This window comes from Mus caroli, unplaced genomic scaffold (genome assembly GCF_978045245.1).
Source record: "Mus caroli unplaced genomic scaffold, Mus_caroli_1 scaffold_7, whole genome shotgun sequence".
In the NCBI taxonomy this organism is placed as follows: domain Eukaryota; kingdom Metazoa; phylum Chordata; class Mammalia; order Rodentia; family Muridae; genus Mus; species Mus caroli.
The window spans coordinates 101,090,961-101,118,073 of NW_028227262.1; the positions used below are offsets into that span (position 1 = coordinate 101,090,961).

Below are 27,113 nucleotides of genomic sequence, written 5' to 3' on the forward strand. Positions count from 1 at the left end.
AAACAAAGGAAGTAGAAAATGGAAAATGGCTTATAAGCTGGTAGATTCAGGTAGAATCCTGTTAGAATTCTTACAGCAGACAGAGTAGCACACCGTGGCTATGGTTTATTGGAAGGGCTGGGGTGCTCAGTAGTGAAGTGCTTGCCTAGCATGCCTGACACCTTAGCCAAGAGGATCTTGGGTAATCCAAACACTAAGAAATGGTAAAGGTTTGAACTAATGAATAAGCCAGTTGTCCTGACCTATGCTGTATAGACATACTGAAATGCTGACATGCCATACTGTACTTCACTAAGAGCTCAATCCCAGGAATTCACATGTTGAAAGGGGAGAACCTTAAAGTTGCCCTCAGGGGCTGGTGAGATGGCTCAGTGGGTAAGAGCACCCGACTGCTCTTCCGAAGGTCCAGAGTTCAAATCCCAGCAATCACATGGTGGCTCACAACCATCTGTAATGAGATCTGACTCCCTCTTCTGGTGTGTCTGAAGACAGCTACAGTGTACTTACATATAATAAATAAATTAAAAAAAAAAAAGTTGCCCTCAGATGTATGGATGACCACACCCCACCCCCACAACTCACACATAAATAAGTAAATAAATACATGTAAATAAAAAAAAAATAAGGGCTGGGGATGTAGCTCAGTGGTAGAGCTGTACTCTAGCATGCAAGAAGCCCTAGTTCAATTCCCAGTCTCAGTAATTCATTAAATAAATAATAACTGCAACTGCATAATAACTGCAACTGCATCAGTTATTACATTAGATGTTTGGTGGGTAGCCGGGTGTGGTGGCACATGCCTTTAATCCCAGCACTCAGGAGGCAGAGGCAGGCAGAGGCAGGTGGATTTCTGAGTTCGAGGCCAGCCTGGTCTACAAAGTGAGCTCCAGACAGCCAGGGCAATACAGAAACAAAACAAAAAAACAAACAAAACAAACACCCCCACAGAAAAAAATGTTTGGTGGGTGATAGGATTAATAACCAGACTGTGTTTTTTATAAAACGCTATAAACCAATGGAAGAAAAGCTATCCAACAGTGCAGGTACAGACTACGAAGAGAGCCTTGCAGGGCAAGAAAACTAATGTTACTGCAGCACATTTTAAAAAGCAATCAACTTCTTTAATGATGGCAACATAAATATATGTCAATAAGAATAAGGAGTTGCATTTCTCAACTTTTTGACAAACTTTCTAAGTCCCTTACCAGGAAATGTTGGCCAGGACATGAAAACAGGAAGTTATGCATGGTGGTAGGGTATGTGGGCACCGTCTCTGCTGAGCAGTTAAAGCCTAGGAAAGTTGAAGGTACTCTATTCCAGAGCTGGTGAACAGCACAATGCGCTATGTATGTCTGATGTATATGTGGCATCCTGGCAGCAGGTTTGGATTCATTTCCCCCTGAAGGATAATGAAATACTATATAGGGGTTAGAATGAATAGATCAGGTAGATAGACTTGTTTACACATACTGTATCCACCCAGATAACAAAAAGTTGCAACAGGATATGGGCTGAATAAATACAACTTATGTAAAACTTCAAGAATACAAAAGCCAGTAGTGTGCACTGCATGTGTATGCACACATGATACGCAATGCATAGACATATGGGGGGGCGCACGTGACACTTCACGAATACATGAGATGTCCTTGGCCTGGTGGTCTCCGTTTTTTACTGAGAGCTTCATATTGCCCGGTTGCCTTCTAAGACAAGCTCCAACCCAGACACCCCCAGGGTTCCATGAAGTGATTTATTCTGGCTTTTCATCTAGGTTCCAGTTGGGGGTTCATTCATCCCTAACTATAACCAGGACACCTGCTCAGACTTATTTTTCTTTTTTCATTCCGTTCCCAAATCTTGGCAGCTCCTGCATATTCAGTAAACGTGCGATTCACTGAACCTGTCCAGGAAAGAGGGTTCTCTCTCATGGTTGGAAAGAGTACAAGGGGGAGAAAACTGCAACTTGGGATCAGCAAGCCACTCCCGTTTCGGCCTCAGTTTCCTCCTAAGTAGCCCGTCTAGCCCCTTCCAACCCGTGCCCTCAAAGATTCCAGGAATTCTGTCCTTTCTGGCCGAAAACAACACTGAGGCTTTTCACAAAGCACTCCCACCCCCACCCCTCGCTCCCCTTGGATCCACAGCCCGCGTCCCTGGAACCCGGGCTGCACTGCGCTGGTCACATGAACTCCGGCTTTCTGTGGTGTGACGGCTCTCTCCGATCCCTTTGTGAGCGCAGGTTTTGAAAGCCAACGACCGGGTTCTGGGTTTGAGACGCGCAGGCGGCCGCGGGCGGAAGGCTGTCGGAGCCCATCGGCCCGCCTCCAGACCCAGCGCGCCGCGCGGGCCGCGCGCCCCGGATTCCGCTCCGCCGCCTCCGCCGCCGCCGCTGCCCGCCGCGGCCTGGCCCGAGGGCGCCGGGCCGCCAAGACGCCAGGTGAGCCGCGACGGGCTCAGGGCGTGTCCGGCGCCGCGGCGGCCCGCGCCTCACTGTTCGCTCCTACCGGCTGTAGATGGAGCTGTCTGGGTTCCGGCCGCCTCCGACGAGCCTCCGAGCGCTCCTCTTGAAACGCCTGAGAGGGACATGCCTCCCAGGATGCAGTTTGTAGCAACATGGCAGCTGCGGTGCAGCTCCCCTGCTGAAGAGGCGCCGGGACGGCCGCGCAGCTCGCAGCCGGGACCCGGGCCGCAGCCGGGGTCGCAGCGTCGGCCGCTCGGGGCGGGCGAGCGCGCCGGGGGCGGCCGCAGAGCGCTGGGGCCCAGCTCGCCGCCGGGGCGCAGCCCGCACAGCCGCGCTCCGACGCCGCCACCGCCGCCCGCGCCCGCCCGCCGAGCGCAGCCCCGAGCAGGCCGGGGCCCGACGGTCGCGCAGCCCCGGTGGGTGAGGCCAGGCCGCGCCGCACTGCCAGCCCGCCCACGGCGCCGGGCCTGCGTGGGGCTGCGCGCGGCGGCGGCGGCGGCGGGGACTCGCACGGCGCGGGCCGGGCGGCGCGGGGCCATGGCCGAGGCGGCCCCGGCTCGGGGGAGGGCAGCCCGCGCGCGCACGGACGCGCGGCCTCGGGGCCCCGGGGACTGCCTGCGTGCTCCGGGCTCGGCGGCCCGGCCTGGGGTCTCGGTAAGGGCCGGGCGCGGCGACGTTAGCGGGGAGGGGGCGCCCTGGCGGGCTCGCGCGCCCCCTGGGGGGGAGGACGGCCGGGGCGGGCGGGAGCGGCGGCCGTCCGTGCGAGGCTGCGCGGCCGCACGGCTCTCGGACACGCGGCCCGAGGTGGTGCGCGGGCGGCGCGCTCGCTCCCTGGCTGCGGAGCCGGCGCTGCGTCCGTCGGGGTGGCCAGCGGCACGTTTTCCGCAGAGCTCGGCCCCGCGGAACGGCTCCCGGCCTGGGCGCGGTGCTGACGCGGCTCTCCCATTTCGCAGAGCGGAGACACTGAGGCACGGACACCCGGCGGCGACCTGCCCTGCCTGCCCCAAGGTCACGTAGCGAGTCGGCCCGGGCTAGGTGCCCGCAGTCCCGTAGAGGCCTGCCCAGCGTGCTGCGGGCCTGGACGGGGAGGGGCGGCGCTGGCGGCGGCTTCACCAGGGTGGGCGGCCTGGACTAGCCGAGCACTGGCTGCGGCCCGTCGGGGGAGGAGGGGAAGGCCGGGCAGCGCCCAGCCCAGCGACTCCGGTGTGGGGAGCAGTGTGATCCATAGCCTCTGCGTCAGGAGCACCCCGAGTCAAACTTGGGGTACGGATAAATGGGGTCTGGCGAGTAAGAGCCAAAGAGGTTGATGTTCTTCCGAGGGCCATTCAATAATTAAACGCCCTCCCACCCAACGTGCTCTCTGAGGCACCCTGGCTGTGCTAGGCGGGTTTGCTGCATGGGAGTCCGTGCCTTTGAACCTGTTTCCATGTATATTGGAAGAGATGGGATAGATGGCTTCCTAAAAACCTCGCAGTCCTTAAAATAACAATAACAAAACACCTGGGAAATACAATGAAGATTTTTTTTTTTTAAACATTCCTGCCTCTGGGCTTAGGTCTTCATGGCATGTAATTCTGAGTGAACCATCCTGGGTCATGTAAGAAAATGGCATAGCTTTTGTAAAAAGTCAGATGTGTGTCGTTATGCATGTTTCTAGTATGTTGGTATGGATCCTGGAGCCCCTATTCACTTACCACACAAGGGTGGGGAGGAAAGAGAGACAGGTAGAAGCTGTGAAATGTGGCGCAGAGGAATTCTAACGTTCCTCTCCTGCTAGCAGTTAGCAGCTTGAGAATTTGAGCTTATTCGGTTTAGCTATCTTTGCTTGAGAGTAAGGTCAAGCCACAGGTTTGCTGGAGCTGATGGCATTGTATCAGGACTGGGGGGGGGGGGGGGGGGCGGCGGCTATACCTTATGACCCTTCACCGCTTTCCAGTATTCCAAATCTCTAAATGGAGAAGGAAAAAAAATACCACTTTCCTTTGAGCTCTGTCTGATTCAGGTGGTTAGTAAAGATGTTTTGTCCTGCTGGCTTTTTTTTTTTCTTGTCTGAGGTAAACCTCTGGCACCTAACCTGCCCTCCAGGTATTCTTTTCCCTCTTCCTACTAATTATAAGCAGATCCCCTAGTCCTCCCTCAGGCAGACTGCCTTAATATGCCCATTGTGTTGGCTCTTGGTTCCTTTAGCTGTGTGATTGAGGCTTCCACCTAAGGGGGCTGTCTAGTATGCTACCAACTTAATAGTGAAGGGTTGAGAGTAAAGGGGTCTTTGAACTCTTTCAGGGTTTGCAGGATTTTGTGTCTGTATGTATTTTGAGACCTCATAATTTGCATTAGGTTTCCTAGGGGGCTCTTGACACTACCATAAACTGTATGTCTTTAAGGGATAGGGCCCTGTATCCCAACATGAATGCCTGTAGTAAGCCTCCCATAGGTATGTTTAATCACCAAGCCTTTGACTCAGGACTCAAACCTATCAGCTGCCTCTGTCTATAATTGAGGCCTAGAGGTCACCTACAATCTGTGGAGTCTGTGTTACCTGAGGCAAGGTAGATAGAGCCTCTCCTATTTTCAGTGTTTTCATAGGCTAATTGTGGCTAATAATTCTAGTAATAGAATTTCATCAGGTTTTGTGAGGTTTAAATGAGATAATCCTTGAAAATGCTTAACACAGTTTATGGCACGTAATAAATCCTACATATTTACTCTGCTAATGAGTCCCTGTATAACAGAGGTATGGCTCATGCTTTCTCAAAGGTCTTTGCTGGACCAGGACTCAAAATCTCCAGTCCTAGCCTTAAAAGTAGGATGCTGCTTTTCTGGGTCACCTGTATGTGAATCAATGAATAAACTAAGAAAAATAGCTCTGGAAGGTATGAAGTGGGTTTAGATAATTCTCTGATGGATGACAAAAGGAACCTCATTACTACCTTGATAATCTTTCAATAGGCATTTACTGAGCACACACTAGAAGACTGAACATAAGGGTTATGCTAATTTTCGAGTGAAGAAAACAAGTTTTAATTACCTTCCTTACAGAGCACTCATAGAGAGCATAGAAGCTGAACAGATTCCTTAAAGGAATATTATGAAGAAAAGAACAAAAATTGTCATGGAAAAATTCCGCTCAGATCCAGTAAAGGTATTGACTGGCTAGGAAAATGAACTGGGCACTGACAGAAGAGTGTGGCGTCACCTCCATGGTGGTTTAAGATTTTAACATGGATATCAAGATGAGGACCAGAGTGCCAAAAGAAAACACATCTTTCTTCTGCTTCTAGTCCCCAACACTCTTGTCATACTCAAAACTAGGTTAATGTCTCATGGCGTCAGTCACCACAGGCCTTTCTTCCTAGTCCCTACCACAAGAACCACAACGAGGGGGTCCAGCCCAGCAATGTACACCTGTCCCAGCGAACCATCTACCTAGGAAACCTGGGCTCCTGAGGAGGCTGAATTGCCGTTGTTAGCCGTCACCATGTCTGACTGTCCGTTACTCGTAACAAAAGCCAGTTGCAGTACCCCAAGTCCATCCAGCCTTTGCAGACCTTTCCCGGCACACGAAGGCAGTAGTCACGTGAGCAGGCTACAGAGAGCAGGGCAGCAATAGGTATTAACAGAGCCACCAGCTGAGTGTTCTGATTTCTTCTCAGTCCCCTTCACCTCCTACACGCCATTCATCACTTTTGAAATGTAGGGGAAATATGGCTCTGTAGAAAACAGAAGGTAGCATAACCATCTTTACATAAAAGATGTATGGTTGTTCCTAATAGAGTATCATTGATGTCTAGATCAGTGACACTTTTGGAAGAGATGTGCTCTTTTGGAATGTGTCTTGTTGCTTCCAAAACTGAGAACCTTTTAGTGTGAACGCTTGTCTCTTGGATTTGTTTTGCCATCTGGAGACTGTGACCTTCAATCCTGTCTTTCCTTCTCTCCTTGAACACAGGTCCAGCAGCTGGACATGGAGGACGATCGCTCGTCACCACTGTCATTCTCCAGTGTTCCACACGAAGAGTCTGTGCGTCAGGCCCCTGCTCGACTCCCTAGAGAAACTGTGTTCCCTTCTTGCATTCTTCCCCCGAAAGAAGTTCCTCCTTTGTCTCCCACTGCCCCCCGGCAAGGTGTCTTGCCCCAGACTGATAGTACTACTAAGCAAGAGACATCCAGTCAGATGTCACATGTTCTCCAGAAAGGACCTTCACTCCTGTATCCTGCCACATCTGAGCAAGACGCACCTCACCAGGTATCCCTGGCTTCCCAGGAAGAAACCCAGTACTCTCCTTCAGCAGCTGCTCAGGGGATCCCCTTCCTCTCGCACTCCGCCCACCATCAGGAAGCTCCACTCCACTCTCCTGAAGTTCCTGAGAAAGACTCGCTGACTCTGTCACCCACAGTTCCTGAGACCGACATGGACCCCTTGCTCCAGAGTCCCACTTTGCAAAAGGACACTCCCTTCCATACCTCTTCTGCAGCCCAGAAAGAACAGCCACTGCCCACCGCAGAGATCACTCGATTGGCTGTGTGGGCTGCTGTCCAAGCAGTGGAGAGGAAACTGGAGGCCCAGGCCATGCGACTACTGACTCTGGAGGGCAGGACAGGGACAAATGAGAAGAAGATAGCAGACTGTGAGAGAACGGCTGTGGAGTTCGCAAATCATCTGGAGAGCAAGTGGGTTGTTCTGGGGACCTTACTGCAGGAGTATGGGCTGCTGCAGCGTCGCCTGGAGAACATGGAGAATCTGCTGAAAAACAGAAACTTCTGGATCCTGCGGCTACCCCCAGGCAGCAATGGAGAAGTTCCCAAGGTACACACATTTCACTGGGGTCTTCCCAAGGCATCTGCACGGAATGTAGTTTAGGGATTCTGTCAGTTGAAAGAAAGTGAAAGTGGTAGTTGGGAAAGGAAAAATAAGAAGCAAGTGTCCCTGCCTTCCAGTATTGCTTCACCGAGATCAGGGCACCCAAAAGCAAATTATCTTTCCTGTTGGTAAAAGCAAAAACTGGCAGAAAAGTCCACTTAGAAAGGGGTGAGAAAAGCCCTTCCCAGAGCCTGAGATAGGATGCAGAGAGCTTACACAGAGCAGGTCCTGCCAGTCTGCCCTCCACACTCTGATCTGCATGGTGGTTTCTGACCACTCTGTTACTATTGTGTGGCCGGCACTTGCTACCTTGTGGGTTCTTTATTCTTCTACCCTTCCCCACCGTTTCAACCTCTAACCCTAAATAGGAGAGGAAAAAGGAGAGAGGGAGAGAGGGCGATGTTATCGTTAGACTCCTTCCTGCTGTTAGGGTTAGTGAGTTCCTTGGGGCAAGTTTGATCATCTTCACATCAGGATAGCTAATTCTTGTTTCTTCTGTACACAACTTTTTAACAAACTGAGACCAACAACAAGCAACACCCTGCCCCTCGGAGCCAGCATTTATCTACCCTGTGAAAGATTTCCAGAGCCTCAAACTCCACACAGTTGCTGGCACTAGGAAATCACACCCCTGCACGCGGCAAATCATGCTCAGCTGCTGTGGACAGCCTGAAGCAGCTCCATAGTCCACACCTGGGATTAAAATGAAATCACAGTCCGATTTCTGTGGGTTTTTTAAAAGAAACCAAAATCCTCACTGCAATACTGGGAAAACAGAAAATTATGTCTCCACTGAAAATGAACCCTAGAGCTGGGCGTGGTGGCGCACGCCTTTAATCCCAGCACTCGGGAGGCAGAGGCAGGCGGATTTCTGAGTTCGAGGCCAGCCTGGTCTACAAAGTGAGTGCCAGGACAGCCAGGGCTACACAGAGAAACCCTGTCTCGAAAAACCAAAAAAAAAAAAAGAAAATGAACCCTTTTTCTAGCCATCCATCCCCTGAAGAGTGCACTCAGGATTCACCTTGAGGGGACATTGCATACCATCATTGGATGGGTTCAAGTGCTGGAGGTTTTGTATAGGTTTTATGCAAAAATCTGTGCCGCTTTATATATAAAGACTTCAGCATCTGCGGACTTTGGTATTCTGAGGGTGCTGGAGCCAATTCTTTGCAGGTACTTAGGGCCCTATGAGCACTGCTTAATGGCTTACCATCAGACTGGATAGGGAGAAGAATATACTTTAACTCTTAGGTTTTACTCTTTCTAATCTTTTTGTCAATTTACTTATAAATCCTGAATTTCAGTAAAATTGATTTTAGGAAATATCCTTAGGAGCTAAGAAATGGGTTTTAATCTTATTTTCTAGAAGGTTCTAAAGGAACATGAGTGTGGACCAGTTTTCTTTTTATTCCAAACAGACTGAGTCTGTATACCCGCCAGTTTCTCTTGGAAGCTGTTGTGCATTAGAACTCCAGGGTCTCACTAAAGGCTTACTGATCTCTGAAGTTCCGGGGTGAGGCTTGAGAGTCTACACTTGCAGCAGGTTTCCTGGTGTTCCCGGTGCTCCGTGTTTTAAAGCTGGGGAAGAGCCCAGGCAAGATGAGTCCTCCACTCCTTAGCCAGGGATGTGGCCAGCAGAATGTTGATAAGGCTCCCTACAACAGCCCCCCCACCAGCAAGTGCAGGGGCGGAAGGTCCCCCTCCCTAGTCCTGAATAGAGGGATTGGGGTTTGGCCGTCTATGGCATTATCACTTCAGTCTTTCCTGATGCAGTTGTTTGGTTTCAGGTTCCTGTCACATTCGATGATGTCGCCGTCCATTTCTCTGAGCAGGAATGGGGAAATCTCTCTGAGTGGCAGAAGGAGCTCTACAAGAATGTAATGAGGGGCAACTATGAGTCTCTGGTCTCTATGGGTAAGAGCAAAGGACTGTGACGTGGCTGTGAGGCCTGTGTAGACACTTAGGAAATGTGAACAGCAGCTCCTGTATTGGGGAAAAGGCAAACATTTTGTTTGGCTTTGGTTTTATTTGAGTGTTTGGAGTGTGGCACTTGTTTGGGTTTGGGTTTGTGTGTATGTGTTCTTTTGTTTTGAGATAGGACTGTCCTGGCTGGCCTGGAACTTGCTGTGTAGACTAGGCTGCCTCAAACTCACTAGGATTCTCCAGCATCTACCTCCCCAGTGTTGGGATTATAAGCGTGCACTACCATGCCCAGCAGATGGTCTTAACAGGATCTTAGTAAGGCTGGCCTTGAATTCAGAATCCTGCTGCCTCAATTTCCTGAATGTTGAGATCATAGACATGCTTCACCTGGCTTCAAACAGAATTTTACTTGTATTGTGTGTACATGTATACTGTAGTGTGTGCATGTGTGTATGTGTGTACATGTATACTGTAGTGTGTGTGCATGTGTGTGTGTACATGTATACTGTAGTGTGTGTGCATGTGTGTGTGTACATGTATACTGTAGTGTGTGTGCATGTGTGTATGTGTGTACATGTATACTGTAGTGTGTGCATGTGTGTATGTGGAGCCAGAGGTCAGTGTCAAACTTCATCTTCTATTGTTCTCCCAAACTTCATCTTCTATTGTTCTCAACATCTCTATTGTTGAGATGATTAGACTGCCTAGTCAGAGTGCTTCTGGGACCTGCCTCCCTCCCCACCACTCCCCCCACCTCCACTTCCCTCAGTGCTAGAGTCACAGATGGGCACCACTACCCCCAACTTTTATGCAAGTGCTGGGCACCAAACCCGTGTTCTTATACTTACCAGCAGGCACTTGACCAACTGAACCATCTCCCTACCAACAGAATTTTAGAGTGCCACAACAGACTAGAGGTTGCTCAGTGGTTAAAGGTTCCCATCTTAGACATCAGGTGGCCTACCGCCACCTGTAACTTCAGCTCCGTAGGATCTGAATCTCTTCTGAACTTCATAGGCATCTGGAATCACGTGCACAAACATACATATACATGTAATTAGAAATAATTTTTTATTTTAAAAAGACTAACACAGATGAAGAGAAAAGCCTCTTGTGTCCCTTGTATGTCAGCACAGCACAAGCGGGCACAGTCTGACCATGAAGACACCACACTACGGAGAAGCGCTTGGGACAGCAGGTGGTGGGCTCTCACTGTTGGCATTTTCCTTTGCACCCTGCTTTCAAAAGTCATTTGTCTAGCAAACAATCATTGAAAAAGGAAAAATGACTAGAAGAAAACAAATGTACTGAGGACCTACTGTGTGCCAGCAGGGTGTGAAATGCTTCCCAAGAGTAATGTATGTAGTAGGGACAAAGGAAAAGATCAGAGATCTAGTTTTCTTACTCATACACATTATCACTTAGGCCTGTGGCCCCAGAGCCCTGGTCCCCATCAGGAAGTCATGATCTCACCAAAATCTGTCTGTGCCAAAGTCTGTTGATTCTTGTTTTCATTTAAAAATATGAAAGGAAGCCGGGCATGGTGGCGCACGCCTTTAATCCCAGCACTCGGGAGGCAGAAGCAGGCGGATTTCTAAGTTCGAGGCCAGCCTGGTCTACAAAGTGAGTTCCAGGACAGCCAGAGCTATACAGAGAAACCCTGTCTCAAAAAACAAACAAACAAACAAACAAAACAAAACAAAACAAAACAAAACAAAAAAAGGATAGAAAACTGGAAAGTTGGACTTTTTCTGTTGTGTAGAATTTTTTGACATAGACAAAAGAAAAACCTGAGGGTACTGGGGAGGTGACTCAGTAGATAAAGAGTTTGTTGTGCAAGCACGGGAAACCTAAGTTCATCTCACTGCCACTCACATAAAAGCCAGACACCTCAGTGTGTGTATGCAATGCTGGGGGTGCAGAGACAAGCAGGTGCCTGGGGCTTTGCTGTCTAGCCAACTAGTCAAAACAGCTTCAGGTTCACTGAAAGATCCTATCTCAAAAAAATACGCAGGAAAGTGAAAGATTAAAAAAAATGCTGTCTTCCATGTATGTGCACAAGTGAGCACACCTGCATATACTCTCCCCCAACCCCATGAACGCACAAATGAAAGAGAGAAAGGTTTAAACGTTGAGTGCACTGTTTTTGCACATAAGATACAAATAAATATGGGGCTAGAGAGAGAAAGCTCAGCATTTAAAAGCACAGGCTGCTCTTCTAGGGGACCCACCTGTATTTGGTTCTCAGCACCCATGTGGTGGCTCACAACCATTTGCAACTTCAGTTCCAAAGGATTTAATGACTGTTACTTACCTCTGTAAGCACTGCTGGACAGACAGATGTGTAGGCTAAATGCCTGTAGACATTTAAAGTAAAAATAAAACCACCCAATAATGAAATTAAAAATATAATTTTTTTAAAAAATAATTTTGACTTAGGCAAGAATAGTTAGTTTTAGATATAACTTCCCATAGACTAACATTACTTTTTAGAACTATGTGGTTTTTTTAAAATACATATGCAATTATGAAAGCTTAACAATTTATAATAACATAGTAAAGAGCAAGTGCTGGGCATTCACCACTGCTACCTCACAGAGGAGCCACCCTATAGAGGAAGCCACCAGGAGCGTCCATCACCCAGGTTCTGTATATGTGTAAACATATGCACAGTGTATATCCTGTTAGACATGCAGTGTGGAGTTTGCATAGAGGTAACCATTCACTTCCTCATGTTAGACCAGGGGACCTTTATCAGCAGCTGTGGGCCACAATCCCTGAAAAGAAAGTACAGTATCCAGGCAAACTTCGTTTGTTTTTGTTTTTTTAATGTTACGTGTATGAGTGTTTTGCTAACATGTATATCACGTGCATGCCTAATTAATGCCCATGGAGACCAGAAGAGGGTGTTGGGTCCCCTGGAACTGGAATTACAGATATTTGTGAGCCACCTTGTGGGTGCTGGGAACCTAACCCAGGTTGTGTACAAGAGAAATAAGTGTTCTTAACCCCTGACCTTTCTCTGTGACCCCCTGAACTCTGGCTTTTGACCATACTGCTGCTGACCTGTGGGTGCTTCTGTCTCTCACTGCAGAATGTTGTGGTAAGCAGCCCTGTATATCTGTGCAGTGGCCCAGTGTTTACAGAACAGACGTGAAGTGGGTTGTGGAGCCTCCTAAACAGCTGAGCCAGTGTCTTGTCTGCATGTACATGAGAACACGGTTTCTCCATGCCCTGGTTCAGTCTGTCTTAGTATCTTTGTGTTTGGTTTGGTTTGTTTTTCTCAGACAAGATCATGTAACGCAGCCTGGTCTCAAACGTGCTGACCTTGAACTCCTAATCTTTCTACACCCCGAGTACTTAATCTAAGCAAATATTTGTCCTTTTGATAGATGAAAGAAATTGTACTATTTTTATTTGAATGTATTTCTTGGATGATTAGTAAACTTGTGTATCTGTTTTATATAATTAGCCATTTGTCTATCTCCTACAAATTACCTATTTATACTTTTGCTCTTGTTTTCTACTGATTATAAAGGTTGTTTTTACAGAATTATGAATATTAACCATTTACTATATGTGAATATGTATTTTTCTAATATTTCCTCTTATTTTTATTCAAAATAACTATAAACTTTTTGAGGAGTATTAAGGATTTAACCTAGGGTCCCATACATGTTAAACACATACTCTGTCACTAAGCTACATGCTTGTTCCTCTCTTCTTTTCTTTCTTTTTTTTTCCCTATTTTTAATTTCTTTTTCTTTTTTGAGACAGTGTCTCACTATGTAGCCTTGGCCAGCCGGAAAGTTACCAAGTAGCTCAGGGTAATCTAGAACTCATAGAGCTCTGCCTACCTCTGCTTCCCCAGTGCTGAGATAAGGGTGTGTGCCACCACATCTGAACTCTTGTTTTTTGGAACAGGATCTCAGTCTATGGCCCAAGTTGGCATTGGATTCACAGAAGTTCTCTTTCTACCTCCCAGGTGCCGGTTTCGCAGGCATGAGCCGTCATGCTTGGCAGCCCTTTTTAATATAAGGAGCTTTTATCAGTGTTTTGTTTTATGAAGTTTATACTTTATCAGGATTAAGTTTTTACTTCATACAATTTCAACTTTGTCATGAAGCTCTGTGCAAGTTTTAGTGTCTGCCAGCAGCATGAGACACAGACCTAAAGGGCCTTGGAGAAAGAGGTGAATACTTGCCCGTTTCTTTGCCAGCATAGCCAATCCCCCGGCATAGGGGCTATTCTGAGCCATGTCCCCACGGGTGATACCTTACAGCATACAGTGCTCCCTCTTAGACAGAATATTTTCTTTCCTTCCTTCTGCCCAGACTATGCAATATCCAAACCAGACCTCATGTCACAGATGGAGCGTGGAGAGAGGCCAGCCATGCAGGAGCAAGAGGACTCTGAGGAGGGTGAGACGCCCACAGATCCCAGTGCTGGTGAGTGGCAGATGGGTGCCCAGGACCCTGCATCCTGGGCCTTTCAGTATTCTGGCAGCTCCAGTGTGGAGCACTGCTGAGGTCCAGAGAGGACCTGAAAGACTGATAAAGTATCAAGCTATGCAGGAAGGAGGCCTGCAGGAAGTTAGTTTCCCATAATCACCAGTAGCCCAGGTAGCTGATAAGTGGAAATGCGTAAAGTTCATTGGGTTTTTTTGTTTTTGTTTGTTGACATGACCCATTCTTAATCCCTTTTGCAGGAAGAAACACAGAAAATGCATTATTTTTTAAAGATTTACTTATTTTATGTATGTGAATACACTATAGCTGTCTTCAGACACACCAGAAGAGGGCATTGGATCCCATTACAGATGGTTGTAGGCCACCATGTGGTTGCTAGGAATTGAACTCAGGACCTCTGGAAGAGATCTTAACCACAGAGCCATCTCTCCAACCCAGAGAATACATTCCCCATAGAAGGGCCATATTCCTGCAGAATAGAGGACAGGCATGCACGTGACTAGAAACTCCCTGCAGCACAGGACTCCAGCAGGCCTGGTTGAGGCAGTTAAATGAGATCAGCAGATAGGTCTCATGGCCAGGTACATATACTACTAGGTATCAAGGGCTTGGCATGAGGTTTACATGTCGTAGTGGCTCAGTAAATACAGCTCGAGCCAGTGTCCTCTTCACAGTGGTTGGAGCAGCAGCCTGCACACATCCACTGTGAGTGCTATCTTGGTGCGTCAGTTTTGTAGGCTCTATTTGGGGTTTTCCTTTGGACTTGCCTCATTTTTCTGTGTTTTTTTTTTTTTAAGATTAATTTTATTTATCTTTTTACTAGATGTTTTCTTCATTTACATTTCAAATGCTATCCCAAAGGTCCCCTATACCCTCCCCCTGCCCTGCTCCCCTACCCACCCACTCTCACTTCCTGGCCCTGGCGTTCCCCTGTACTGGAGCATATACTCTTCGTAAGACCAAGGGGCCTTAATGCCTCATTTTTCAATGGAAACATGCCTTTGTCCTTGGTAGACATATGTAACATTCAAGAATAATAGTACATGATTAGGGATCTTATTGATCGCAGAAAGGAGATGATCCTGCTAGGGAACTCAATTGAAGACCAACAGACAGACATTATGATTTAATGTCATTGATTTGAAGACTGTATTAGCTCAGAAACAACCCAAGACAGGGAGGGTTGGTCCATGGCTGCCTGGGTACATGGTCACTTCAATGCCAAACATCAACTGGAGGGCTGAGGCTTTACCCCCAGTATCCCAGACTGGCACGATGACTCAACAGATAGAGGTGTTTGCTGCCAAGCCTGAGTGGCTGAGTTCAGTCCCCAGGATGCACACGGTAGAAGGAGAGCCAACTTCAACAAGTCCTCTGGCCTCGACATATATATTATAGTATGCTTGCACACATGAACACACACACATACACAGCACAAAAATATAGTAAAAACATTTAATAAGACAGATCTTGGAACATGGAAATCTTAGTAGAGACCTAAATAACACATAGGTTCCTTGATCCTCGAAGAACTGATTGAAGGGAAGATACTGGAAACTTATAGACGACAATACTTTAAGGACTTGGCTCAGCCCAGTGGGAGGGAGCAGATTTGTACTGGCTGTTGACCAAGAAAAACTGGTGGGTGTGAGTTACGGGAGGAGAGAGCCACGGATGACTCCTAGCCTCAAGTAAGATGGACTTGAGGCTCAGATGGTGAGAAACAGTAAAAATGCACCTGTGAGCTCATGCGGGTTGAGACACTACAGAGAAAGCTGCCAAATAAAGTCCAGAGTTAGAAGCAAAGCTCTGAACTAGACGGTTGTCATTGGGACATTAAGTGTTAATGGTGTAGACAGGAATTGGTCTGTGAAGAGCAAGCTGGAAGATTTGGGGTTGTGGAATCTGTTGATCAGAAGGAACCCAAGTCTTGTTTGTTTTATTTTAATTAAGGTTTGTGTGTGTGTGTGTGTGTGTGTGTGTGTGTGTGTGTGACATCAAGAGTCTCTGCAGTTGCTCCCCACATATATTGAGGCAGGGTCTTTGCTGATATGAGTAGTCTAGACACCCCTGTCACTGCCTTCCTTATGCTGGGATTATAGGTGGGCCATTATACCCAACCAGCGTTTGCACAGGTTCTTGGGATCCAAGTGGTTGCTTACATAGCAAACACTTTCACCATTTAGCCATCTCCCTGGCCTACAGAAGTTAGTCTGGTTCTTCTTCCCAGCTCCATGCTCCCAGAAATAAGACTCAGTCTCAAAATATATTTACACATACTTTGGCCATATTGCCAGGCTCTTCTCTGAATAGGTCAAAACTCAAATTATCCCATTTATTCTAATCTACATTCTGTCACGTGGCTGGTTACCTGTGCTCATGTACCATGTAACCCCTTCATGTCTTCCCCAGGCAGGGAATCTCCTGCCTGGCATTTCTGCCTCCTGGATGTTCCACCTCCTATTTCCTGCCTAAGCAATAAGCCATCAGATTTATTATTGACAGGTGCCACATCCATACAGACATTAAGATGTTCTCTCTATACCAGCTTAATTTTTAAAAAGTCTCATTTATTTTATTTTGTGTGTATGAATATTTTGCTTGAATGTAAGTCTATGCTCCACATACATGCCTGGTGTCCATGGAGTTCAGAAGAGGGCACTGGATCCCCTGGAACTGGAGTTATTGACAGTTGGAGCCACATGTAGGTGCTGGGAATCGAACCCAAGCCCTCTCTGTAAGAACAACCACACACACACCTTTTTTTGTTTTGTTTTATTTGAAATAAGGTTTCTGTATGTAGTATGGGCTGTCCTAGAACTTGCTGTCTACCAGGCTGGCCTCAAACTCAGATCCTCCTGCCACTATCTAACAAATAACAGATAAAACAAAGTAGGGGACAGGAGAACTGAAAACAGAGTGGGAGCTATGCAAGATCCTGGTACTCCAGAACGTTCTAGAATTTTTACAAGTAAATAAAACTAAATAAATACCAGCTGGGGTTCCCTCAGCTGAGGGAACTGAGGAGAATTTAGAGCTGATGTGTGGCCATTAACAGTGGGCCAGCAAAGGTAAAGATGATCACATCTAGGGGAAGAGCCAGCTGCAAGTGTTAACTGTCTCCGTGCCTCCTCATCAGGTCACTGAAGCCTTGAATGTGGTGGCTGGTGAGGGATGGTCCTGTCTAACTAGCTCAAGGAGTGGCCATACAGGTGTGTTAGAGACATGAATCTTTGGACTCCCTTGCTGCACAGTGAGTTTGAGGCCAGCCTGGGCTACCTGAAACCCTGCTTACGGAAAAGGTAGATTGGGGTGGGATGATGATAGTAAAATCTTAAGAGTCACCTTTTTATTTTTTTTTTTCCAGTTTTCTATATATATGCCACACATACGTTGTAAATTATAATGAATGCATTCTACTGCAAACAAGTTCACATAATGCAGAAGCACACCACTTGCCAGCTTTCTTCGGTAAAGTATCTAAGCCAGTGAAATAGTTCATATCTTCAGTCCTAACAGTCAGAAAGCAAGGCAGGAGGATTAATACCTGACACCTTTATCCAAATATTTAAATGTAGATTGTTCTTACTAGCAGATTGTAGTGTTTATGGTGGTGTGTACTCTCTCCTGTTGATACACATTTGGGGGGCTCTGTTGAGGTTATGTTCAGTTCTTCCTCCCAGCCCCATGCTCCCAGAAATAAGACTCAGACTCAGATATATTTACAGATACATTGGCCATCTAGCTAGGCTCTTCTCTGACTACATATAGCTTAAAATATCCCATTTATTTTAATCTGCAGTCTGCCAAGTGACTGGTTACCTGTGCTCAGGTGCCATGCATCCATCTCATATATTCCTGGGTAGATCTCTTGAGACTCGGTCTATCCCAGAATCCTTTCTCCCTCCCACACGTCCCATCTTCTATTTCCTGTCTAAGCCATAGACCATAGACTTTTAATTGACAGGTGATGCATCCGAACAATATACAAGATATTGTCTCCATAGAGCTCAAAAGTTTTAGTGCATCAGTAAAGACCCTTATAATTAGATCCCTACAATGATCTAAACGCTGGGTTTTCTAGATATACAAACATTTACTAGATATTGGCAAATGCCCTTCAACTACTACCCCAGTCTATTTGCCTTCATCTAAGCGTGAGAATCAAACCATATACCCTGGCCAATAATCAGTTTTTAGCTTTGTGTGATTTGTAGGAGCTCAGGGTATAAATCAGTGCTTATCATCCTTCCTGATGCTGCGACCCTGTAATGCAGTTTCTCATGTTGTGGTGACCCCCAGCCATAACATCATTTTGTTGCTGCACCATAACTGTAATTTTGCTACTGTTATGAATTATAATGTAGCTATTTAATATTGCAACCTCTAGAAAGGGTTATTCAACCCCAAAGAGGTCATGACCCACAGCTTGAGATCCACTGGTGTAAACAGAAGAGTGGTATTCATGTAGTCTCACCTTTGTGTCGTCCTATTCTGTTCTGACCTTGAACTCCTGACCTTACTGCCTCTACCTCTCCCAACCGCTACTATGCTAGGTTCTAAAAGCTATGCTGGGTGTGGTAGTCCTTAAAAAATTAATGACATGCTAGGCATGGTGGTGCACATCCATCCCAGCAGTGAAAGACTGAGGTAAACAGATCTCTGTGAGGTCCAGGCCGGACTACATAATTAGACCTCTCTCTCAAAAAACAAACAAAACCAAAAGTATTATCTCTTAACTGTCATATCTATAAAAAAGATTTCCCTAATTTAGGGAGTACTTTTGTATAGTATTATATTTGTGTTATCCATTTCAAGTTTTTAATGTATTGAAATTAATCAGTCATTTTCTTTATGGTATGTGGGTTTCATATCAACTACAGAAATACTGGGACATTTTACTCAGTAAATATTATGAACACAGTACTTAGGACTATGGGCTTCCTAAAAACTGTTAGAAGTTAGTTAGGAAGATGAGGGAATTGAAGTTCAAGACCAGGGTAAGCAACTTAGTAGCTATCTCAAAAATAAAAGAGGAGCGGGGTTCAGTGGAACACACCCTTAATCTCAGCGCCTAGAAAGCTGGCAGACAGATCTCTCAGTTCAAGTCCAACCTGGTCTACATTCCAGGATAGCCAGGGCTACCAAGAGATCCTGTCTCAAAATAAAAGAGGGCTGAGAGCCAGGCGTGGTGGCACACACCTTTAATCCCAGCACTCGGGAGGCAGAGGCAGGAGGATTTCTGAGTTGGAGGCCAGCCTGGTCTACAGAGTGAGTTCCAGGACAGCCAGGCCCGAGAAACCCTGTCTCGAAAAAAAACAAAAACAAAAAACAAAGAGGGCTGAGGTTACAGACCAGTACTCAAACATAAAAGTCTCTAGATTTAATCTTCATTCCCGAGCCCCCCCAAAACAAAAATATTTGAAATATAAACAAGTTTTTGCCCTAGAGAACAAAACAAAAAAATACTAAGCAAAGAATTTTTTATTTTAACTAACTTTCTTCAACTATTACACTGCATAAGCTCCATTAACAAGTGATCCTTGGGCTGGAGAGATGGCTCAGTGGTTAAGAGCACCAACTGTTCTGAGTTCAAATCCCAGCAACCACATGGCTCGTAACCAGCCATAATGAGATCTGATGCCCTCTTCTGGTGCATCTGAAGACAGCTACAGTGTACTTAGATATAATAAATAAATCTTTTAAAAAAAAACAAAAACAAAAAAACCCAAGTAATCCTTTATATATTTAAATCAGGATTGAGTTTTTCTGTCTCATAACAGTTTTTATGAAAACTGATTACAGAGATAGAAAATCAGTCACAGACAGGTACAGTGACACATGTGTCCCAACATTTGGGACACAGGCAGGAAGGTTCCCTCAAAAGATCCCCACTTAGGTCCTCACAGATGAAATGATGTAGCTGTTTGGTCTTTCTCTATGTTCGTCCCAGTTCCTGAATAATGACATGGATGCTTGCTTGTTTATAAATGTTTATGGCCTTCAGCTAGGCTTGCTCCCCAACTAGCTCTTAATTTATATTAATTAATTTATACTGTTCTTTGTGTGCTATGTGGCTGGTTAGCTACCTCTCCTCAGTTTTATACATCTTCCGAGTCTCAGTGGCAAATCTTCCCAAGCCTGGCTCGTTTCCAAAGTTCCTGTCCCACCTTCTAATCCTGCCTCAGCTTATCTTCTATCAGCTTGTGTCTACACAAGAGTATGCACACAGACAGCTGTGATAAAATAACAAAATATTGGCATAGCAGCACAGACCTATAATCCCAGCACTTAGGATGCTGTGGCAAGAGAACCTGAAGTTCAAGGTGACCAGCCCGAGCTACGTTGCAAAAAGTTTAACAGCAAAAGCTAAGTTGATGTGGACCTAGAGCATTTAGTAGTTTGTGTGATTGACCACCCAGCTTCTCACAGCAGCATCTGAGGCATCGAAGGCCTGCAGACAGCCTGTTCCTCAGCTCAGAGCTAGTTGTAAAGTTTACATACCCTGACTTTTTTCTAGTACAGAACTAACATGATTTCATTATTCACATATAAGGTATATGTTTCAAAATTTAAAAGTCAAGTGCAGGCTGCGAGCACAGCTTAGTGATAGACACGTCTGGCTTTCACAAGATCCCAGGTTCCACCCCAAGGACCACAAGAAGTGAAAGGGAACCCTCTGTAGTACCAGTCTTACATGGAGATTTCTGAGGTGTAAACCTTTGGATCACCACAGAGATCATCCAGGCTGGCAGGGCACATGTCCAGAAGGACATTGCTCTTGGACCTGTATGGCAGTCCTATTACAAGTTAGGTTTTTTACAATATTTTGCTTTTTTGTTTGTTTGTTTGTTTGGGTTTTTGTTTTTTGTTTTGTTTTGCTTTTTTGTTTTTTTGAGACAGGGTTTCTCTGTGTAGCCCTGGCTGTCCTGGAACTCACTTTGTAGACCAGGCTGGCCTTGAACTCAGAAATCCGCCTGTCTCTGCCTCCTGAGTGCTGGGATCAAAGGCGTGCGCCACCACGCCCGTCTAAGTTGCTACTTTTTACATGAGCACATTCGAACATTGTTGTCAGGAATGTGGGCAAGGGTTCTCTTCCACAGCTTAGTGGAAGGATAAACTGTCATAGCCTTATTGAAAAGCAACCTTGTAACATCCACCAAAATTAAAACTATTTAAACTTTGGATTCTGTGGTCACATTGCTAAGTGACTCATAGAAATGAAACACTTTTATAACTGGGGATGTAAACAAATGTTGTAGTGCTGTTTACTATAGTAAAGGGTGAGAACTCAAAGGTTTTCCGTTTGGGAAACTTAGTAAATTATAGCATTTCACGGGATGTGACATTGCATCATTTTAAAGAGTAGTTAGCACCATAAGAAATCAGCTTAAAGGAATTTCTATATTTAATCACAGAGGAGAAAAGGAGGCTGTTTTATTTTACCCCAAGTAAAACAGTGTCCCAAGAAAAAATAAATGTATGTATGCTGCTATGACTATATCTATATAAACATGGAAGTAATTTTGGTTAATTCCTGGAGTTATCTTCATGGTCCTAATAGAGAAATGAGAAGAGAAAGCTAATTATGAGAGAAAAAAAAAACATTGTACTGAAAAGCAAATATGTGTGTGTCGCCATTTGTGTAGAATGATGCAGTATCTATAAAGCCCATCTGAAGTTGATCTGTAGACTTGAACAAGAGAGCACAAATGTTACAGCTGTGTATCTAATGATGTTCTGTCTAACAGACAAAACCCACACAGCCATGCAATATGCTGGAAAATGATGTGGTCCAGGAGAAGGGCCTTCTGCAAGTGTGCCTCGCAGAAACAGGCCAGAGTGAGGGGGCAGCTCACCTTTTTATGTGCTTTGGTACATGAATAGACCAACAAGAGGAAAACTGGGTTTCGATTCCCTGGCGTGGAAAGTAAAATGGTTTTCTAAACAATTTGTAGAGAATAAAGTTTTAATCTATTGTAACTTGACTCCTGTTTATATTAGCATTCAAGACTACTACGAAGTGTCCAGAAAATTCTTTCTGCTCACCATTAACTCTATTGTATTTTTTAGGGTCTCTTTTAAAAAAAGACCAGTTGGAATGTAAATGCTAGGACTGTAGAAACCTGGGGATGTGCCATGACCGCTCTGTGTGTCCTCACCTTCCCTCAGCACATGATGGCATCGTGATTAAGATCGAGGTGCAGACCAACGATGAGGGCTCAGAAGGTCTGGAGACACCAGAGCCACTGATGGGACAAGTGGAGGAACATGGCTTTCAGGACTCAGAGCTGGGTGACCCCTGTGGAGAGCAGCCAGACCTGGACATGCAGGAACAAGAGAACGCGCTCGAGGAGTCCACGGAAGGCTCCAGCGAGTTCAGTGAGCTCAAGCAGATGCTGGTGCAGCAGAGAAACTGCACGGGTAAGTTCTGGGGGGTGGGGGTGGGCTGCTGAGGGCCCTGTCTCCTAGCACGTAATCCTAATAAGCTCAGAATCTATTGGAATCTCTCAGCCTAGCAAAGAAGTTGTTCTGCCCAAGCTTGGCTCAAACAAGAATTCAAAGGCAATGAGGTCAGAAAGCCTTCCAGGGCCTACAGGTAGTGAGTGGCAGAGCTCCAGCCTCCTTCTCATTCATCGAAGCACCATAGTGATTCTGGACTTTGCTACTTTTGTTCTCCTTTGTTTGGGTGGTGGAGTCTGTTTTGAGACAAGAGTCTAAGTAGCCCAAGCTAGCCTCCTGGGTGTTGGGAATAAAGGTGTATGCTAACTAACACCCTGCAAGAAAAGCATGTTTCTTGTAAAACAACTCTGAGCAGTCCTTGTGAGCTGCTACGAGGATCTGCTGGCTCTGCTTGCCAGTCTGAGTCCCAACCTAGAAAGGGTTAATTCTTCCCTTGCACATCCCTGTCCATCTTCCTGCAGCTGGCCAGAGCCTAGGCATGCTTTCCCTAGAGTTCACCTCTCTCTGCTCGTGCCAGCCTAACTCAAGACAGCACAGCTTCCCTCCCTTCTCCACCACCCCACCCGCCTCTGAGCAGCTGCTAAGACTGACAGCCAGCCCTGGGGTTTTCCTTTTAAACTAAAACAAAGACTCCTCCTATACTTCTTTGGTAGACTCTAGTCATAGAGCTTGTTAACTTTTTTTTTTTTTTTTTGGTTTTTCAAGACAGGGTTTTTCTGTATAGACCTGTCTGTCCTGGAACTCACTTTGTAGACCAGGCTAGCCTTGAACTCAGAAATCCTCCTGCCTCTGCCTCCCAAGTGCTGGGATTAAAGGCGTGCATTAGGTGCCCTGCGCTTGTTAACTTCTTAATCCCGTGTCCTCCCTCATTCCAGACCCCATGAGGACAGCATTGCAGTAGGGCACTTGGAGTTGATCCTGGGACAGCCTTCATGACAGCTTTTCTGCTGTTCCAGTTCTCACTGGCAGGTGTTTACTTTTGAGACCAAGGGTTTCCAGTTATAGCTTGATCCTCCTGCTTCAGCCTCCCAAGTGCCGGGAGTACAAGCATGTACCCTCCCCGTGTGGCTATAATTGGTATGTTTTCAATTAATAAAATCTCATGCCAACTTTGGTCAAGTGGTCAGGATCTAATTCCTTACATTTAGATAAGGGCACAGAGACCGGGGTGACGACGGCTCCCTTAGGGCGCTGTGTTGCCTATTGAACGCTGCAGTTTATAGGCTAGAGCAGGGGTTCTCAACCTGCCCAACACAGGCATCTTCTAACAGTTCTTCAGGTTGTGCTGACCCCAACCACAAAATTATTTTTGTTGATACTTTATAACTGTAATTTTACCACTGTTATGAATCCTAACATAAATATCTATGTTTTCTGATGATCTTAGGCAACCCCTGTGAAAGGGCAGCTTGACCTCCAAAGCGGTCTCAACCCACATATTGAGATCCACTACTTTAGAAGTTCTACAGTATGTGTGCCTGAGGAGTCTCCAAAAAACAAAACAAAACAAAACACAAAACTGAACAAGACAGGGAGGGCATGGTGGCCCAGCCCTTTAATCCCAGCATTTAGGAGGCAGAGGCAGGTGGATCTCTGAGTTCAAAGCCAACCTGATCTACATAGGACAGCCAGAGCTGCAGAAAAGCTGTGTCTCTAAAAAAACAAACACACACACACACTGAACAAAAAACATAAGCTCCATCATGCCACACGCATTGCTAGGTTTAGTTAGCCTGTCGGGGTAAACCAGATGGCCTGTGACCTGTTACTTTATTTAGAAACATTCTTCGATTTCTGGGCTTGGATACCCTGGCTGTGAAATGTGACCATACTTGCTTGACTTGGGCCTCTTCCAGTGCTATGTTCAGGTTAAGAGGAGAGGTTAAAATGCTCTAGAAAAAAAATTCGTTAGAATTCAGAAAAAGGGCTGGAGATGTGGCTTGATGGCTAAGAGTATGCACTGTTCTTCTAAAGGACAGAGTTTAGTTCCCAGCACCCACATTAGGCAGCTCAACATTGCTTGTAACTGCAGCTTCAAGGGAATCTGACAGCTTTGGCCACCATGGTCTCCTGCATGTGTGTGTGTGTGTGATTTTTTTAGAATCTGGTATACTACATGGTCAGTCCTAAAAACATACATACAAGTAATATTATATAGACTGAATAGGTTATATTTAAGAATACACTCAGACACACATGTATATGTGTGCAATCATCACAACTTAAAAGGAAGTCATGAATTTGAAAGAGAGCAAGGAGGACTTGGAGGAAAGGAAAGAGAGGAATGTTTTAATTTTCAAAATATTAAAAAAATATCTGAGCTTAGTGGCACACACCTTTAGTCACAGCAATCAGAAGGCAGAGACCAGCAATGCCAGCCAGGGCTACCTAGAGAGAACCTGTCTTTAAAAAAAACTCCAACTGACTGATTAGGAAATGCCAGATTACTGACTCAAATGAGTCAGAAATTGCTTAGGTTCTCAGGGCCCCTGGAGAACTTGGCGTTCTTTAGGTCCATGGGGACAAGTGAGGCTTGGAGGTAAAGGGAGTCCACCAGTCGGGCATGCATGGTACTGCATGTTTTAAAAGGTGTTTTAAAAGCACCTTGTTCCTGGCTGCACAATGAGACCTTCATCTGCAGTTCCGAGTTGCCACAGAAGACCACAGCCTGAGTCTCACCAGAGAACCTCAGTTGGTGTTGAATGTCACTCACAGGTCAGGGACACAAAGGAAGACAGACTGAGAAGCAATGGGGAAGAAATGTGAGAGGTAGGCTCACTGGGTGGGCTCAAGAAGGAAGAGCAATGCAGAGGGAGAAGATGATGAGTCAGCAGTGCTCATTGCTACCACTGCAGAAGATAATGAGCTCAGGCAGGATGTGACGGTTCCTGAGGCTGGTTTTCCCCCACTGGGTCTTGTCCTCCAGCAGCTTCACAGTATGACCACCAGGAGGCTGAGAAGCCTGCTTCTTCAACGAGAGCCCTGTTAAGCTCTGGGTTTCATGGCTAGTTGTCTGATGGTAGGATTTATGGGACAGGAAACTAGATTTGCCAAAAGGAGGAATGTGGACAAATGTATGTATCCGTGTGTGTGTGAGTTTGTGTAGCACAAAGTCTGTTGGTGAGGTCGAAACCATGTTGTACTTATCCAGGATAAAGGTGTTCTAGAAAGTAGATAAATGCTTTCTTTCTAACTTTGGAACAGAGGGGATCGTGATCAAGACCGAGGAGCAGGAGGAGGATGAGGAAGAGGAAGAGGAGGACGAGCTGCCACAGCACTTGCAATCCCTTGGGCAGCTGTCTGGGAGGTACGAAGCCAGTATGTACCAGACCCCCCTACCTGGGGAGATGTCCCCCGAGGGCGAGGAAAGCCCCCCACCCCTGCAGTTGGGCAACCCAGCAGTGAAGAGGCTGGCACCCAGCATTCATGGGCATACGCATGGGCATGGGCACGGGCACGGGCACAGTGAGCGGCACCTGGGTGAGAACCGTGGGAACTCTAGCCAGCAGCAGCGGAATCGGCGTGGTGAGAGGCCCTTCACTTGCATGGAGTGTGGCAAAAGCTTTAGGCTGAAGATTAACCTCATCATTCACCAGCGTAACCACATCAAGGAGGGGCCCTACGAGTGTGCCGAGTGTGAGATCAGCTTCCGCCACAAGCAGCAACTCACGCTGCACCAGCGCATCCACCGGGTACGCAGCGGCTATGCCTCCCCTGAGCGCGGGTCAGCCTTCAATCCCAAGCACTCGCTCAAACCGCGTCCCAAATCGCCCAGCTCAGGCAGTGGCGGCGGCCCCAAACCCTACAAATGCCCAGAGTGTGACAGCAGCTTCAGCCACAAGTCAAGCTTGACCAAGCACCAGATCACACACACGGGTGAGCGGCCCTACACGTGCCCAGAATGCAAGAAGAGCTTCCGCTTGCATATCAGCCTGGTGATCCACCAGCGTGTGCATGCAGGCAAGCACGAAGTCTCCTTCATTTGCAGTCTGTGCGGCAAGAGTTTCAGCCGCCCGTCGCATCTGCTGCGCCACCAGCGGACTCATACTGGTGAACGGCCTTTTAAGTGCCCGGAGTGCGAGAAGAGCTTCAGTGAGAAATCTAAGCTCACCAACCACTGCCGCGTGCACTCCCGCGAGCGGCCGCACGCCTGCCCTGAGTGCGGCAAGAGCTTCATCCGCAAGCACCACTTGCTGGAACACCGGCGCATCCACACGGGTGAGCGGCCCTACCACTGCGCCGAGTGTGGCAAGCGCTTCACGCAGAAGCACCACCTGCTGGAGCATCAGCGTGCGCACACAGGCGAGCGGCCATACCCCTGCACGCACTGCGCCAAGTGCTTCCGCTACAAACAGTCGCTCAAGTACCACCTGCGGACCCACACGGGCGAGTGAGCATGCGCCCCGCCCCTGCCCCGGCCAGATGCGCAGCCAGGTGCAAGGGTCTAAGGCCCCTGGGACAGGTACCTCGGCTGCCCCCAGACTGAGCTCAGTGGGCGGGAGCGGGGCGCCCCAAGCCCTTCTGCTGTGAACCCTCCTTCCCTCCCGTCCCTTCTTCCCCAGGACGGGGTAGTGAGACCAGGTCGCTTCTTGCCTGCTTCCCCAGGGCCCCAGGGGGGAGTGCTTGGGCCTGGGGAACCCCTTCAGGCTGTTAATTTCCTTGACAATAAAATGGATGAAAACAATCTGCACGGGGGCAGTGATTTGGCTGCCAGCCACTCGCAGGCGCGATGCAGGGCCATTTAGTCGGGGATAGAACTTTCTAATTACCTTTGGATACTGTGGTTCTATTTGATAATAATAGAGTAATTTTTAAAAGACGAGTGTTTCCTGTTTGCTGTTCTTGTTTGGTTTGTAAGGGGAAGGGCTAAAGTGGCCCAAGGGACATGTGCCCAATATTAGCTGACAGACAACGAAGTTCCTTTCTCAAACTCATTGTC

At 46.9% G+C, this 27,113-nt stretch overlaps 1 protein-coding gene across 4 annotated transcripts; it reads left to right on the forward strand.

Moving 5' to 3' along the window:
• The first annotated feature begins 2,141 nt into the window (after positions 1 to 2,141).
• Znf777 (zinc finger protein 777) lies at positions 2,142 to 27,113 on the forward strand. Of its 4 annotated transcripts, XM_085840634.1 has the most exons (7): positions 2,979 to 3,112; positions 5,498 to 5,600; positions 6,408 to 7,265; positions 9,107 to 9,233; positions 13,577 to 13,690; positions 21,884 to 22,135; positions 25,379 to 27,111. In XM_085840634.1, the coding sequence occupies exons 2-7, from the start codon at positions 5,547 to 5,549 to the stop codon at positions 26,566 to 26,568; spliced, it is 2,595 nt and encodes an 864-aa protein (XP_085696760.1). In that variant the 5' UTR covers positions 2,979 to 3,112; positions 5,498 to 5,546; the 3' UTR covers positions 26,569 to 27,111. The 4 variants fall into 4 exon arrangements, with proteins under 4 accessions (XP_029334793.1, XP_021020274.2, XP_085696760.1 ...); XM_029478933.2 differs by lacking the exons at positions 2,979 to 3,112; positions 5,498 to 5,600 and adding an exon at positions 2,142 to 2,434; XM_021164615.3 differs by lacking the exon at positions 5,498 to 5,600 and having other exon boundaries at positions 2,463 to 3,112; positions 25,379 to 27,113.